We start from the raw sequence: 18423 nt of genomic DNA on the forward strand, positions 1-18423 counted from the left end.
GGGGGGGGGGGGGGGGGGGGGGGGAGTCGGTAAGTTATCGTTTAAAGAGGCTCTTCCTCAGCGGGTTTCAATTCGGAAAGTAAATAAGAGAATTTTAGAGGGCTTATGTGGTGAGAAATTTCTATTAAAATCTGACATTGAATTCTTCGAGTTTAGATGGAGAAAACAAAATTGGTAACATTACGGTAACACGCAGTGTAAATAAACGATTTGGGTTTTGAATGATCCGGGCATTCGAATTGTCAGTGTTGTCAGTGGGAATTCAAATTGAGAGCAAATGGGATTTTTTTATTAATCTAGAAAGTTCTAGAATTGGGGTTTTGATACCAGGGGATTATTGATATTTAATTGATGGATAAAGTATCACTTTATTTGAACAAATTGATCAAACTTGAGAATAATTTGGGTGAAATTATTTGTAACTCGGGAGCATCGTTAACCCTAGTTTGGTCACCATATAGGAGGGAAACGCCGCAGAAGGTCGATTTTTTTTTCTTACCATTGACTGGCTGATCGGAAAATCCTAAAAAATTGGAATGCGTCAATTCAAGTGTCTAGAGAATTATAATATTTTTTAAAATTATTTATATCTACAATTCCTAAAGGAAAAAATTATGTCCAACAGACGGGCAATTTTTTCCCATGTTAAATGAAATTGCCCGTTGTGCGACGTTGCCGAACTCTCGCTAAACGCGCCCGGGCAGTATAGAGTGAATTCGGCAACGCTCGGACCTAAATAACACGGCCGCGATTCCCTGCGGAGGTGACCAAAGTCTCAAGATCTCAAAGGGTGACCAAAACTAGGGTTAACGCGATGCATCAGTGAGTCAAGGAAATTAATCCACTAAATTCTCATCGGGTTTCAATTCGGAAAGTAAATAAGAGAATTTTAGAGGATTTATGTGGTGAGGAATTTCTATTAAAAATTTGACATTGAATTTTTCAAGTTTAGATGGAGAAAACAAAATTGATAAAATTACGCTGAGACGCAGTGTTAGAAGAGATTTGGGATTTGAGTGATCCCGGGATTTGAATTGTCAGTGTTGTCAGTGGGAATTGAAATTGAGATCAAATGGGGCTCCAAATGGGATTAAAATGGGATTTTTTTATTAATCTAGAGAATGCTAGAAAATTGGATTTTTGATACTAGGCGATTATTGATATTTCATTGACAGCTAAAGTATCACTTTATTTAATCAAATTGACCAAACTTGAGAATAATTTGGGTGAAATTATTTGTAGCTCTGGAGTATCGTTAACGCGATGCCTCAGTGAGTAAAAAATTAATCCAGCGATTTCTTAGCGGTTTTCAATTCGGAAAGTGAATACGAGAGTTTTCGACGAAATTCTGTGGTGAGAAATTCCTATTAAAATTTGACCCTGAATTCAGTAGCGAAGTGGTAAAACGGTTTAAATTGACTTCTCTCCCAGTTGAGTTTTTGAGGAATATTTCCGAATCTAAGGGAGATAGCAAAATCTTCGTAATTACATTTGTTGTAGCTCTCATTCGGCTCAACAAAAAAGGTTATAACAAAAATTTTGCTACTCCCTTAGATTCCGAGACATTCATTGAAAACTGATCAATAGTCAAGATTGACTTGTACCGTTTTTACCACTTTGCTACTGAATTCTACTAGTTTAGACGGAGAATACAAAGTTAGTAAAATTACTCTGACAGGCACTGTTAAAAACCCCTCTGGGATTGGAGTAATCCCTTCATTTGAATGTTCAATGTTGTCCGTTTGAATTCAAATTGAGATTAAATGAGCGATAGTTTTTCCATTTGTCTTGCAAGGAAATTGAGTTTTTCATGCTGGGCGACCACTGACAGCTTCAATTCCCAAATTCTCACTGGGAAAACGGAACATCGCATTCAATTGAAGTTTCAATACATTGAAAATTGCAACTCCATTGAATCTTTCAGAAATTAACTCATTTGTCAGTAACAACATGCAAGGGAATATTAATGATGTCTTGAAACGAAAAATTTAATTTTCCTTAATCTCCCAAGCAAATGACGAATTCCATGAACAATTCAACCCTAAACTGAATTCAGATTCACAACATTGAGAATTCACAGTCGCTACTTCAATTCTACAATTCGTTGATTCAATTCTAAATAAGTAATCGGGCATGAAAATTGCAAATGTGAAAATTCCACAAAAATATTGTAACCTGACTAAAACTTACTTTTTCCACTGAACTCTTAGTAGGAATTCCTCAAATTTAAGGGCAATTCCCAGTATAAATCTTTCTCCGTACAAAAAAAGACATTGCCCTGAGTTTCTTCTCTACAAATCTTTTAATAATTGTTATCACGAAAGAGAAATAAAAGATAGGGACACGTAACACGGGGTTTTTCCAAAAAAAAAGAAGGAAAAACACTGAAACTTGGGGTCGAAAAACGAGAGGACCTCAGATAAGGCGCGTCGTCCACAGATAATCTCCTCTGAGAGCATACAAAACGCGAGGAGGAAAATAACAGTACGACTAATGCTCTGTAAATACGCAAAAAGCGCCGAGAAAAGACTACAGAAAAAGTGGTGGTGGGGATCGAAGGGTATGGAGACCCCAGTTTCATCCCAATCGTGTGTAAGTATTCTGTACGTGTGTTCTGAGGAGAACCCAACGAGCTAAACGGGATAAAGACAAGACGAGAGAGATCGATGTTTTCCTGGTAGTGAGGACCCCTCTCACTTTTATTTTTCCTCTTTTCCCCAGGAGCTCACTCTCGTTTTAGCCAGGCCCGGGAAGACCGCAGCCTTGACGCCCCCACCCGAAAATGAGGCTGCTACCCTCTCTGAAAGTTATTTTTCCCGGTTTGATATAAAATCCACGTGAGAACCCAAACACTTCTCTCCGTCGTTTAAAGAATATTATGAGGAGGAAAGTCATAAAACGGGAGTTTCATATATTTGGGAAGGATATTGAAATAAAAGAAGAATACACTGTTAATAAAAATTGGCTGAGTTTGCCGAAAAAAAGACCTTGAATCAGATTTAAGGAGAAAAAGTCAATGGAATTTCAAGTTTCTTTGAAAATTCAAATAAAGTCCCAATATTTTAGCGGCAGGAAGACGAAAATTTTACGATTTTCAGGGATTTTCAAATGACAATAAATATTCACTGCCAAATTCCCTTGAATTTTCAGGGAATTCCCTTAAAATTCTTGGAATTTCGGGAATTTTTTAACGAATTTCCTGAAAACTCAGAGGAATCTGGGATTCAAGAAGAGATTTTTCTGAATTTTTCTGGAATAATTAAAGTGAATTTACGCTCCCACGGATTTTTCCATGAAATTATTAATTTTCAAAAACAAAATTCCTTGGCATTTCAGTGGAAAATTTTTACCAGTGTATTATTCAAGATGTGTTTAGTTCGATAAACTGATCATTCATGGACCGATAATTATAATTGAAACAATATCTATCAATATAATTATGTATTATTAGGTGGCCTCAGGAGTAAAAAAAACAAAAAATGTTACGCAAACTTTGCGTCATGAATTCTCACCTAAAGGGGGATGAAAAAAATTTGAAAGACGGTTTATAAATTTTGTTCCTGTTATAGAAACTGCATGAAGTGATTGCAGGATGTTCTGAAGAGGATAAATAATTGGAAATAACGCTCGCTCGATGGGTCAATCGCCTCGTATTTTTTAATTCTCAAAATTATTTATTCTCTCCATGTCACCTTTGAATCGCTTCACGCACTTCCTAGAAAAAGAACAAATGTTTCAAAATATCTTTTAGATTTTTTCATCCTTCTTTGTTTGAGAATATCCCCGCATTTTGAGTAGTTTTTCTACTTCCGAGGCCTCTTAATATGACAAAATATTGATATATTACAACTATTACTCATAATTATAATCAGTGATGCTTTTCGAGGTGAAAAATTTCTATCAATATTCTTGTTAACGCTATTCAGGGTGAGGTATGCGGTGGGACATCAGGCAAACAAGCACAACTAAGCAACAAAAGCAACACCAAGCACCTCACGTATCAACAAAGCGTAAAAAGCATTCTAATGAGCCGTGTAATATTAATCTCAAAATGTTGTGTTTTGAAAATGTGTCAAAAGCCCACTGAGAAGTCGTTCGGCACTCGTGATAATCACAGTTCAATTAATCTCCACACTCCGAACGTTCTTCCCCGATTATCACGATGTCAACATACATTTTGTACACAAATATCAGATTCAAGCATATACATGACGCGGGCGGCGATCAGAAGCGCACTGCACACACACTGACAATATTATCCGTTCGTAGCATCTCGACTTTCTGTCGTTTTATTCAGTCTTTGATCATTCATTTTTTAAATTCATTTTATCCATCAACCCGAGTCACTCTTCGAGGCATCTTTTGGCTGTTGAAAAACGTTTTAAATGTATTCACTTGCGTTCCTCGGGAGCCCCCGTGTGTCGGACGCAATTTTCTCATCACAATTTACTTTATTTTTTTTTTGTTTGTTATTCAACTCTGGTTTACTGCCAACAATCAACGGAATAGAGGCTTTTAATTCGTTGATCGTGGACATGCAAGGAGTCAAAGATTAAATTTTGGGGGATTCTCGGTTGGATGGGGACCACTTGGGGACGGGATTATCATTTTTTTTCATCAGTTTTTTTGAACAATGAATACCGCGAGTCACGTTCCAGGTGACAGTGTCGACTTGATTTGGTTTCCGCACAGGGCTCAACACCTGGGGTCCAGTCTCGTACATTCAGTTCCAAACGTTCGTACTTTCGAGGTGTCGTGCCAACACATATCGCATGGCATAGAGAGAACATCCCTCGAGGATTCGGGTTATTTAGTCGCCAATTTTTTTTATTTCTAGTCCCACCCATGGGTTTGAAACGTTCAATATTTTGAAATTTGGACAGTCCAGGGGGAGAATGAACGAAGTAGAGATGAGGGTTTTTCTAAATTTTGATTCGGTTACTCAATTTTTCGGCTGAGGGTCTGAATCTGAATGTACAAACCGGAGCGTCAGTCGAATGCTACAGGTTTTGTTCTCAACGTTGTACACAGTATTATACTAAACCTAGAATATACAAAAATAGTCGTAGTATACATGGTAATACTTTTATCAGTGGCCAGTGGAACTCGAGTCAAGGTTTGAGTAATTTCAAATATCGCTGGATATTGGTATTATTATAACTTTATATATTTTGATGCACATCATCATAAATAGTGAGGAGTTTTTGTCTGGATTTTGTGATATTTCCAGTGAAATTTCAGTAAAAATCACATATTGCGTTGGTTTTTCTTCATAATTTGACGAGAAAATCGATCGAGAATATCAAAATTATAAACCTCAGGCCAATTATTGAGTCCAGACTCGGTAAAAAGGGGAATATTCTGGTCAACAGATTTTTTAATTGAAAATTAAGCGAAATTGCAGGTCATGTTTGACTCGAAATTCCAGTGAGATGTAAAATTTGCATCACATTTCTGCTTGAAACTATTGAAATTCACTTGAATTCTATCTGAATTTTGAAATTTTATAACCTTTTTCCCCCTCAATTGAGTTCAATGTCACGCTCCTATAAATTACTGGTAAACTGATTATAAAATTTCAATTATTATTCAACGATGCATCTCTTGTAATTACGTACACTGTTAAGGAAAAATTTGAGTATCACGGATATTTAATGCAGTTAAAAAGGACAAAGCTTGTGAATTTTAAAGTAGAATTCAAGCGGATTCAAACAATTGGAAGCAGAAATAAAACAAAAATTTCACACTTCACTGGAATTTCTAATGGAGTAAAAATTTCAAAATATATTCATCTGAATTCCACAAATGTTTGCAGAATTATTGCGCAAAAATCCAGTTTTCATTGATTTTCTCAGCAAATTAAGAGAAAATTAACAGAACAAAAGATCTGTCAACGACAAAATTTCCTGAAATTTCAGTGGAAACGTCACTGATTTTCAGTGGAAAATTTTGGGGATTCGACACTTCACATTTCCCTCAACAACGAACCCCTCGAAAGATTCTCTTTCCCCATTTCGGCGTCAGAAATGGAGTCCGCCCCCACATCGCCGAAACTTTTCACTATCCCTCATCAATTGATCATCAGTGCTAATGAAACAGCAAGAACTTTTCTGTTTTCGTCTGTAAAACCCCCAGAAAACCCACTCCCCCATATTTCACCCTATTTTTCTCTCCATCCATCGAGCCCATCCCACTCAACACGTACTTTAAAAAAGTGTCCAAAAGCGGAATACTGTCCAGAAATAACCGAGGTACGGGTCCAAAGTTGGACATTCCCTAATGAAATTCAGTCCTGGTGCCAAGACTCGAGAAATTATCTTCGACTTCCGGTCCAAGCCAACGTAACGGATTTCCATTAGAGGTTTGGCTCGTTAGAGTGCTTCAGAAATGAAAGAGGGGGGGGGGGTTGTGCCTCAAGGGGTGTGTGTATATACACGAACAGAAGGCCTCGAGTTTCAAGACTTTCCAAGCCACTATCGTGTTCTCGTCTCGTTGCCTGCAGCTCCCTCGAGCGTTTTGTGTTCAAACGCTTCTCATTCCCCATTCTCATCTGGAAGACTTTGGCATCGATGAGGTAGTGCTGGTGGAATGAAAAAACCGAAGGGAGGAGGGGGTTCTGATGGTCCCCCGGAAGTTTCTCCGTTCGATTGGAGAGTCAATAGACGAGAATCGTTGGATTTAGTCAATCTTAATTGGTTGTCAAATGTTCAACAGCTGAAGTTTTCCATAAAATGAACATTGTATGGAGGATAAATACCGAAATTCCGGGGATGATGTTGGTTTTGCTGATGGAACAAAAGGGCGGGAGGAGGGGGTTCTAATGAGTCCGGCAAGTCTCTCGCGCCACTGCAGAGTCAATAGAGGAGAACCATTCGATTTATTCAATCTTAAGCTCAACAGCTGAAGTTTTCCATACAATGAAAATTGAACACTATTGGACATTTTTTGAAATTTCATGATAGATATTACAGTAAAGCTCATGAGAGTGACATTGAATTGGATTTAGGGAAAAATGGTTAGGAAATATCAAGTTTTGAGTAGAAGTCACGGAAATTCATGAGTTTTCACTGGTAATGAGATGGAAATTTCACAATTTAATTGAGTTTTCAGTGGAACATGAATATTCAGAAACAAAATGACATAAATTTCCAATTTTTCTCCGAATTTTCAAGATTTTCTGAATTTTTACAGAATAATTGGACAGAAAAATCCAGTATTTCACTGATTTGTAGATCATTTGAACAGAAAATCAACGGAATATTTGATTTTTCAAGGACAAGATTTCCTGAAATTTCAGTGGCACTTGAAACGAAAAAAATTTCCGGCATTTGACTCGGGAAATTCAGACGGAAATTTTTAACAGTGTATTGATGAAAAATACTGAGATTTGGGGGATGAAGTTGGTTTTGGGGATAAAAAAAATAGGAGGGAAGAGGGGGTTCCGAGGGGCCCGGCAAGTTTCTCCATTTCGCTGGAGAGTCAATAGACGAGAACCATTGGATTTATTCAATCTTAATCGATTGTTTAATGGACAACAGCTGAAGTTTTCTATAGAATAAACAGTGTATTAACGGTAAATACAAAAATTCTGGGGATACAGTTGATATTGGCGATAAAAAAAACAGCAGGGGCGAAGGGGTTTTGATGATCCCCTGGAGAATCAATAGATGAGAATCATTGGATTCTTTCAATTTTAATCCTTTGTCCAAGTTTTCTATAAAATAAACATTGTTTTAATGGTAAATACCGAAATTCCAGAGATGAAATTGATATTGGGGATGGAAAAAAACGGAGGGAGGAGGAATCGATGATCCCCTGGAGAATCAATACACGAGAACCATTAGATTATTTCAATCTTAATCGGCTCTCCAATATTCAACGGTTGAAGCTCCCCATAAAATGGACATTGCATCGACAGTAAATACCGAAATTCCGCGAATGAAGTTGGTTTTTGGGGATGAAGAATACAGGAGGGAGAAGGGGGATGATCCCCCGAAGTTTCTCCATTGCACTGGAGAGTCAATAGACGAGAACCATTTCCTCTATTAAATCTCTCCCGATTGTCTAATGTTCAACAGCTAAAGTTTCCCATAAAATAAACGTATTGTCGGTAAATACCTAAATTCCGGGAAATAAGTTGTGTCTGAGGATCAAAAAAATAGGGAGGAGGGGGGTCGTACGGTCCCCCGGAAGTTTCTCCAGTCCACTGGAGAGTCAATAGACGCGAACCGTTGGATTCATTCAATTTTAATCGATTGTCCAATGTTCAATAGCTGAAGTTTCCCATTAAAGGAATATTGCATTGACGGTAAATACTGAAATGTCGGGGATGAAGTTGGTATTGGGGATGAAGTTATGAAATATCCAGACAGAAGTGGGAAACTTGTGTCCAATGAATGGTACATCCAGAGACAACAGTTTGTTTGAATTAAGTTGACTTTATTAGAATTAAATAAATGGGACTATTCAAATAGCTCGTAATAGAAAATTTAAAAAATTTAAATTTGATTATCATTTATGTTTGTATTCATATGAAATGAATAATAAATCAAATGAAATTTCATCATTGAAATGAATAGGACCTTTTAAACAGAGTTATATATTATTTGAATGCGTCATTTCTCTGACGGAAGAATTTAGTTATTGTAAATGCTGCAAATTTCAACGAAGATATTCGTTGATTAATCCTCGACAAAGGTGGATTTATAATACACAGTCCGGTTGATACACTCAGAGGAGTGACATATTTGAATTGAATGAAAATCTTTATTTGGTATTTTTCTACTCATTTCAACATCATTTCTGATGGGAGTGAATAAACTCATTCCCATCATTTCTTCGTATATTTATTTCCGTGAAAATGTTCACATCATATGGCATGAATAATTTACTCAGTCCGAATAAATCGTCTGCTAAAATCGAATAAAAGATTTATTTGACCCAAATTCAGGATTATGCACGTTAATAATTTCTCTCTCCTCTCCGTTCAAAATGGTTCCGTTTCTAACTCATAGACTTTAAGTAGATTAAGGAAACTTCCACTCATATTCACAAAAATATTCATTTGATGTGAATAAAAAAACAAATGAATACAATATTTAAGTTTGAATGACAGCTGCATGGGAGTAATTTAAATAAATCCTTTCATCAATTTCACTTGATTCAGATAAAGTTTATTCAATTCAAATCATAGGAGCCGTTCAAATAATACGTCACTTGATTTGTGGGGGAGGGAGCTTTGCAGTTTGTGACATTTTGTGATGACGGGAGGAGGGGGTTGATGAGGTTGTAATGTAGACTCTATTTGTTTTCTCATTTTTAATTGAGGACATCGTAAATGCAATCTTTTCCACTTCTTCGTTACATAAAAAAACAGATGTTTTACCAGTTCTCTAAACTATCCGGATAGTCCGTGAATCTTTGGGCCGAAAAAATCACGAAGAGGAATTTTGGAATGCCGTGATGATAACGATTAAATACATTACGAAATGTTCGAAGACCATGGTATGAAACTTTAATTGTTCACCTAATCCTTTGCATTTTTTTATTATTCTCATTTTGCAACTACGATTTTTGGAAAAAACTATAAACTTCCCCATAATCAGGGGGGGGGGCAGGGGGGAGAGAGGAGGGTGTCTAGAAGGTCCAGAGAACGTGTGACGTACACGGAAAAAAATTTTTTAGAAAAATTTTAGTGCTAGCACGGTAAAAGAGGCGCAAAGTGACGGCCAGGAAAAAATTCCAGTGCTGGCACTGGAAATTTTATTTAGGAAAACGTGAATTTTTCCCCGTATTTCTGTGAAAATTTCCCAGAAATCCCCAGAAATCCTGAGAAATTTTATCTTAACAGCACTAGAATTTTTCACAACCGGTGGATTGTGATTTTTTTCAGTACTCACACTAGAATTTCTCTAGAAAAAATGTCTCTCCCTGTAATATTTGAATGGCCCCGTAGTAGATTTTGTCACAACACGGAGACAAAAGTTGGATAAACATTATCTAGAAAATCGTGGCAAATTTTACTGTATGAGAGGTAATCGTGGAGAAAAATTGTAATTGAATAAAAAATACATTTAGTCCGCATTCGGTAAAGAAAATCATTCTCCCTCACAGAAAAGTTCCTACACATGGATGATTACACAATATCCAGCATAATTTTTGCTGGAATAAACAGTAAATTTTCCAATTTCTACGCAAATTATCCACATATTTAGTTTTTCACTATTCGTCTCGTACTTTTTACTGCAATATCGGATGAAAAACATCGGATTCTGCTCCGCGATTACTTGACTTATTTCGTAATTTTTCTCCAACTTTTTTCTCCATGTATCCTGATAGATAATACACTTAAATCAAGTATATTTTATACTCAATTCATGTATATTTATTTTCCATGTAGCTTCGTCGACAATAAACAAATCTTCCAATAAATGTGCATCAGTGACTCGATTCTCTGATAACCCCCCGATTAATTCAATATCCCCTATTAAACTCCTGAACAATCCGAACGAACTCGTTCTCTTGACTCAAGTGCCACATGGAGTTGGGCCATGCAACGTAACACACTGCAATCGTCAATAAAATTCAATCATAATTAAGTGTACAATATTAATGTAATATATCAGATTCATTGCGAAGACTGCGGAACGTAACAAGGTTCCCTTTTAACAGTTCAGCCAACCATACAGCCGTGACGAGCTAAAAATTGTTAGTTTAAAAAACGCCAGTGAGATATTTATTTTGTCAAAAAAGTTGAAATCTCCTTCTGCCAACACAGATTATTTCTGTTTGTCTCTCTGTACGGCCAGCAAGTTTTTCCGAATCTTTTGTTATCAACTATTTGTTCGATGAGGTGAAATTCAAGAGCTATCTGATATTTATCTCAGTCCTTTCTTCTATTTCGCGGGTGGAGGGAGAGGGGGCGAAAAACTTGCTCGCATACAGAGACACAAAAGGATGATGGCAAAGGGGATGAAAGGAATTTGGGAAAGAGAAAGGGATTTGAATCTATTGAGGTCTTTATCGCTCGATAGATGTCGCTCGTTGTGGACAGAAATGCCGAGGGGTGAGGGTTTTAACAAACGGATGGAATATCACTTTGGACAGTATTCAGGAGTGAAAGAGAGGTGTGATCATGACGCTGATTGATACCGAAATTCTCGCTGAAAAAAATGCCAGTGAAAATGCGGGAGTAAATGATTTATGGAAGAAATCGATGAAGTGAGTGGCTGGATTCGAAGTGAGAATAAAGTCTCCAGGAAATTGACACGATATATCGACAGGATTTTTGGACAGTATCGCCTGACACTCGGAGTGAGTACGAGGGGGAGCAGTGGTGGCTGTAAGGAAACGTATCAGTTATGAAGGATCGACCAAAGTGGTCGAGGAAATAGGGGTAGTTACGAGCTGGTGAAGGGTGGGCTTTCAAAGAGGCGCAATGGGCTGTCTCTCTTTTTTTTTCCCCTGACGAATGATGTCGATCGACAGTGCCGGTGAGTTTTCAAGCTGATATCGTACGTTCTGGTGGAATCAAACGGAAGGGAGAGATAAAAAAAAGTGACGGCGGGGAGCGATGGAGGAGGGGGAAAAATACGAAGAGGATTGGGGGTGAATGGTGGTGCATACCGTTGGGAGGAAAGAGGTCGCGATAAATTTCGGGGGATTCCGTTGCCTCCTGGTCGCACAGAGGAAACCGGGGGAATGCAGTCCAAGAAAGCTAAAGCTCAAAATGACTTTTTCGTTTTTATTCAATTTTTTTCATTCTTGTTCCGCTGGCGGGGGATTTTTGTGAACACGTTTTCCTCAGCATTTCTGGAACAAAGAGTATTTGAGAGATACGACTCGGAGGAGCATCAACGTCAGGCATGATCATACCTTTCTTGGGGATTTTTAAAGAAAAAATGAGGGATTGAGACGCGTGGGAGATGGAGATGGAGGAGCGTCAGTTGGAGAGGGAATGCGGGGGGAGTTTGGAGTGCCTACAAATAACCTGGAAACAGGGGGATGTCTTGGTGACGCTGGTGGAGTTGAAAAATGAAATAAAACAGCGGAGGAATGTGTGGAGAGAAAGGATATGGGATGAGATTGTGTGAGAGCGAGCGATTGAGCCCAAGTTTTCTATGTTTTTTTCTTTTAAACGGGAAAGGGTAAACTGTACCATCATCACTTCGGACACGGAGCTGATGCTGAGGACATACATGGTGACGCCAACCTCCACGGGTGGACCTGCAATCAACAAAAATACCAAAGCGCCTTGCTGCCGTTCTCATCTTTATCAAATTTGTCAAGCTTCTCTTTTTCTTCGGTTTCAAACTTTCAATGTATTCATTTTTTTGGCACTTTTCTGTGTCTCTTTGATTTGAGGATTTTTTATTGGGCTTTAGCATCATCATCAACAGTAATCGAAGCCGCTCCCCCGATCATCCTGGTCCACGTACGTTACACTCTATTTTTCTAAATTCCTAATTCCTAAACTACATTTATCGACCTAAGGTCTTTTGGGTGGCTCGTTGTTATCTAGAATGTTTATTTATCATTAATTCGTCAGGTTGGATGAGTTTAAGGGGCTTGAACGAGTTGTCAATGCGCCCCCTGAAATAACAATCACTCGTACCCTGCACGGAACCAAATCAACGAGACTCGTTGCTCTTATTCCAGGCTAAAAACAGGTTAATCCACAAGAAACAAAAAGAATTACATCTTTCATTGACTTCTTGTCTCATTGTGTCTCATTACCTTATTAGCCACATTGATTATTCTTCTCGGGTAGTTCAACGTGGGAGATTGGAGAATTACCAATTGTAAATTGAGGGTTGAAAGATTGTCGCGAACACGGGAAAAAAGAGTACCCTTCCTCTTCTACTGGATTCGTCTCATGACTCTAGGCATTGGTTACCGGTCAAAATAACACACGCAAAGTTCAACACACAGATTTAACACATGCATTTTCCACATGGTACGATTTAGCGGGAAAAGATAATGAAATTGTAGGTTTCACTGAAAATTCAATAAAATTCCAGAATTTTAGCATAAAGATGAGAATTTCTTAATCCTTTTGAATTTCCAATCTAATATGAATATTCAGTGCCAAATTAGATTGAATTTTTAGTGAAATCTGAAATTTCATGATTTTTTTCCAACCTAAATCGCATTCAGTGTCACTGTCCTGAAAATTCAAGAATATATTTACCGGAATTTTCTGGTTTTCTCTTCATTTTTAGGGAAAAATGAAACTGAAATTGACAGTTTTCTTTGATTTTTTCATGAATTTCCGAATTTCCAATGACGAAATTTCTTGAAATTTCAGTGGTAATTGCATTCGATAAAAACAATATCAGCAGTGTAATTGCAATTCAATACAATTTATTTGGGAGTAAATTTAAACGAAACTGTGAAGTGTTATTATTATTATTTTATTGTGATTAGTTCAATTGTAATTTGATATCAATTTATTGAATATGCCGATTTATATGTTCTCAATTCATTGATGAAATTCACTGTATTGTTGTTTTTTTTGAATTTTCATTAAATGAATTCTCATGCCAAAAGTAAATATTGATTATTTTCGAAGACTGCGTTGATAATTGTGTTGAATTTGTTTGTGCCAACATTTACGTATGTCATTTTGACATGTAATCCTAGAATTCTGTCACAGGCTTCTCTCATTTCTTTTCCCATCTCTTGTTTAGTCCCTCCCCCCCCTTTTCCTTCTTTTCGCAAACTCCTCTCACATTTGTTCACATGAATGCGTGTTATATACAATTCGCGTGTATGTCGTGTATGTGTGTTTATGTCGTGGGTCGTATGGAAAAAAAAAATATATAGAATGGGGGTGGGTGGGGTTAACCGGAAGGGGCCAGTGAAGATTATCAGTGCTGGCAGCGGGCAGCCCATCTCAGCAGCCGCGGCATAGCAGCTAGCATCTAATGGGATGGCATGTAACCTATGTATATATGGGTTGGTATATGCCGCGAGCGTAACTCGACTTCAGCAAAACTGGAACGTTGTAGCTGGGGAAACACTGGGCACAGGAGGAGGACGGCCAGGAGCAGGGGGAGGGGGGAAAAATATTAAGCGAGAACGATAGAGGGCGTGTGTACAACCGACCACGCAAAATTACGAGCGCAAACTAATCACGAAAGTTTGCGGCAAGTTTGAGCAATTTTGTCGGGTAGAATGGAGGCTGAGGAGACAGCAAAAAAGAAAAAAAAGCGAGAAAAAAACAGGGAGGGGATAATAAAAGACGTGTTGCGGCTGAAAGGAACAAGTTTCGCTCGTGGCATATACGGCATAATATTCATAAATGTGTGGAATTAATCTCATCAAACGCGGGATCACTAGGAGACGCTAGTCGTCTCGTTTCTGAACATTTCTTCCACTCTCGTGGATCAGTGTGGCAATTTTTTTTTGAGGTAGCGAGGGTAGGTGCTGCTTCTGGTTACTGGCAGACGCGATCAGGGATATGACAAGTATGTACATCGAACTTCGCTGAGATTCTTAATTTTAATACGTGAATATATAATATTGTAAAAAATCTTTAAACTTGAATTGTTAATATTGAAATTGTAAATATAAAAAATGCATGCCGGTGTCTAAACGACATACACGTTATATTCTAAAATGTACTAAGGGACGCACCACATTAACTTATATTTAAAGTGTAAATAGAGAATATTCAATAATAATTCAACGCCCTGTGATTGATTTTGTAAAAGAAGGTGCGAATATTTATTCTTAGGGCATGATTTTTTTTAAGTAAATAAAATAATACAGTTAAAATTCATCTACTGATAAATAATAAATTCATCTCAGTGCCAGTGTGTGTCATCTAAACAGTCTTGAATCCCGGGGAAGGGGGGGGGGGCAGGGGAGAAGAGTAAGAAGAAAAACGTGATAAAAACGAAAAAAGAAAACTCGAGTTGAATTTTACGGTAATGAATCGATTGAAATATATATATTTAAACGGGCAAATTAAATTACCTCGGAGACTTTGTGTGGCTCTAAAGGTCATGACGAAAACTGTGGAGATCGAATAGTCGTGTGTAAGGGGTTGAAGGTGGCACGGCGGGATATTGAATTAAGATCGACGGCGATGTCGAGTCGAGGGAATCACGGGAGCGATGGGACTAATTTTGCGGACGGACACTCGGCTTTTGCCTTTAAACCCGACGGAAGAGACGGATGAAATTCCGTGTGTATACATTGAATTTCCCCCCTCGCCACCACTGTCTCACGGCCAATTCTCTCCCTCTCCCGCTGCACTTTGAGTCCTCTCGATTAAACTGTTTCACCCACTTGCTCTTCCACTCGACGTGACCACCAACAGCCCCCACCTTCCCCCTCCCCTCCTTTATCGCTGCTGCCCACATCCGGCGTTGCAATCGTCCCAACGGTGACGAATGTTCCCCTCTCGAGCGTTCGACGTGGCGCGTCCCGGTGTAATTAACTCCCCGACCTCTCCCGTAAAATCGCTCCCGTGACTCTGGGTATAGATCGTCGACACGCGTCGATATTTTGTAGAATTATAGACATACACGTCCAGTGTAATATTTTTTTGGCCACTTTTATCGACATGTTTTTTTTTCAGTTGTAAATCACGAGATGTTTTTTGTGAGGAACATAAAGTACTGAATAATAAAATATTTTTGTCTTATTTATTGCGCTCGCAGCGAAGGGGTTTTTGAGGATTTTTTCGGTGGTAAAATTGATGACTTTTAGAGCCACAACAAAGTCCATGAGAATAAAAAATACTGAATGTCATTTGCATGGATTTCCATAACGTGAAAAAGATATATCTAAGAATGAATTTACTTGAAAAAAAAGGGCGGGGGGTGGTATCTGGGTGGTATCATTTGGATGTGAAAAGATATAATAAAGATTGAGGGCGAAAGGGGGGGTTGGGGGTGATTCATGTAGCGGGAAAATTATTCTGGTGACTTTTAACGAATCGGATGACATTAATTGAGAATTATAATAACTGATTCAGCTTTGTTTGAATGAAACTTGTTAAGACCTAAATTAGTACCATTTTGACTTCTGATAGCGAGCTGATACTCAAGACGTACATGGTGACGCCCACCTCGACAGGAGGACCTGAAATGAAGGTTAGTATAGCTGAGTCGGCCCAAGTAGGCCGAAGAGACCAAAGCAGAGAATGGGCTACGAATAAAATTGTCAAATAACTTATTTTCATTATCTTTTTTTTCCAACAAAATTGATACCCGCAATTATCAAAGTACTCTGATAAAAATTTCATTACATAAGATGCGAATGACTGATATCGTTATAAACGTTGAAGAGAATGGATCGCTGAAAGTGTTGGCGGACATTTCACTGTAAATACGTCGAATTCGTAAACTAATATTAATCTGACGTGAATCAGGTAGACCTGGTCTATATAATTTCCTTTCTCATGTTATTGAACGTGTAGTTATCTATGTGCACAGCTAGCCATCAGCCATTACCATGAAAACAATTCCCGATATACGAGGTATAAATACTTGGAATAACACGAGCCTATGTTCATCAGAATTTAATTAATTCCAGTGGTATTCATTGTCCAATGTTTTGTCATGTTAAATATTAGACAGCTGGCTGTGGGGAGTGACTAAAACACTGCCGAGACTTTGAACACAATTTCCACCCACCTCTCGTCACCCCGTGTATTAATTTAAACCAACTGAAAATTTCATTGGAAATTATTGACAGCTAATTACATTCGAAAAGTTAACCCCTCCCCGCCTCCCCTGCCTATTCTCATCCACCTCCCCCTCTTGATAGATGTCGAGTTATTCTCGTTGCTGGCGCAACTTTTCTGACATTACACATCATTACGAAAACGTGATAAACTTAGTTTATCCACAACCCATACTCTCGGGCGCGCAAAGTTTGTGTCATAAACAACATTTCCCTTAACACCTTACTGCCTCTCTCACTATGCGATACATCTCCGTTTTAACCCTCATCCTCTTCAGCCCAGCCCAACTGAACCCCTCCCCCCCCCAACCCCCTCACAACCTGGTTTTCCACGTTGCCTCCAACCCATACGTGACGAACACCCCACCAGGGACCCGTATTTCACGATATTGCTGGTGCGAGAGAGCATATCCCAGGCCCATGCACATATCGGGCCGTTTATAACGGGGTCGCGCCCAGTGTTTTACTACTTCGGCAATACGTGGCGATAGTTATTGTAGTCTGATTGATATTTGTAACGGGGTGTATTTAATTTTTGCCCGTGTACACCGGTGTCTATTTTGGCCGGAGTGGAGGGAATTTTTTTCATTTGCATTGTTGTTCGATTCAAACGCCAATATTTTCTCGGTACCTTTTGGAGTACACAGCATGGTCCAATTTTGGCGGACAATGGAAGTGTATTAATTTAACCGTGTTTTTGGAATGGAAATTTTATGTGTAGGGACAGTAGATGAAGAGGGATTGGGGAATTCTGGTGGTTGGGAATTTAGGGTTGATTCGACAGTTCGGGTTCTTTGGTCTGGTTTCGATCTTCGAGGTTGCAGAGTTGATGACAGTGGGTTGATTTATGAGGGAGGAATTGCAGGGTGGAGCCGCTTATTAGTCTATGTCACTGGCCCCGATAAAATGTTCGTATTTTTTCTATACCTTCTGGATTGCATGAAACTGGTCGATGCTAGTTGAATATGAAATCGCATTAATCTCTTCATATTCGGCTGATGGAAATTTCCTCTGCGAGCAGGCCAAAGCAGATCCTCTTTTTTGAGTTACTTCCTCAAGTGGTTTTTATCTCCGATATTCTACAAAATTGCTCCCAATAGAACGATTTTTTTATTGTTAATAGAACGAGTTGTGATATGACAATTTCGCCCCTTACGTCGTCATCCTCAAATTGTACCATTTGTCTACTTTGTTCTGGAGGATTTCAGAGGTGAAGAAAATGAGAAGCAGTCTTCCTTCGAGACATATAAACTACTCGTTCTTCTCATCCTAATAATATTGATTTTTGTTGCACTGAAAGTAAGATCCAAAATTGTCTGTCTTTTCAAGGTCCCCTGTCAACATAACCATGATTCGATTCCCCGAGTCGAGGATTTGGTTCTGATTGGACGTACACAGGTCTTTCAAGATCTCTCCAGACCTAGATGGATCTGGTAAGTCCTAATCAGTTCTGCGACGTACTTTTCCAGAGACCATTCGAATCCTCAGTTCTTTTCGGTCCTGAGAAGTCCTCCTCGATGCTACCGAGAACGCGTGATTTTACGAGCGAGTGAAGGGGAAGGCATGTATGCGGAGGGTTGAAATTTGTAGCCAACGAGGAGACAGGGTTGCAGAATATATTTTAGCCACCCTCATCTCCCCGTTTGCAGGCGGTGTTTAAATAAAAAATAGTGAACGTTGATTCTGTATTTATTGACCCCCTGATGCCAATGAAACCCTCGGAGGTGA

General features: G+C 38.6%; 1 protein-coding gene across 1 annotated transcript in view; it reads right to left on the minus strand.

The window, feature by feature from the left end:
• LOC107046645 (gamma-aminobutyric acid receptor subunit beta) overlaps nucleotides 1-18423 on the minus strand; it is a 168407-nt gene that overhangs the window by 72606 nt on the left and 77378 nt on the right. The window contains exon 3 of the mRNA XM_015269304.1: nucleotides 12158-12225. Within this exon, the coding sequence (XP_015124790.1) occupies nucleotides 12158-12225 (68 nt within the window). The remainder of the gene's footprint in view (nucleotides 1-12157; nucleotides 12226-18423) is intronic.

Source organism: Diachasma alloeum, unplaced genomic scaffold, assembly GCF_001412515.2.
Source record: "Diachasma alloeum isolate Michigan unplaced genomic scaffold, Dall2.0 Dall_scaffold_00183, whole genome shotgun sequence".
NCBI lineage: Eukaryota > Metazoa > Arthropoda > Insecta > Hymenoptera > Braconidae > Diachasma > Diachasma alloeum.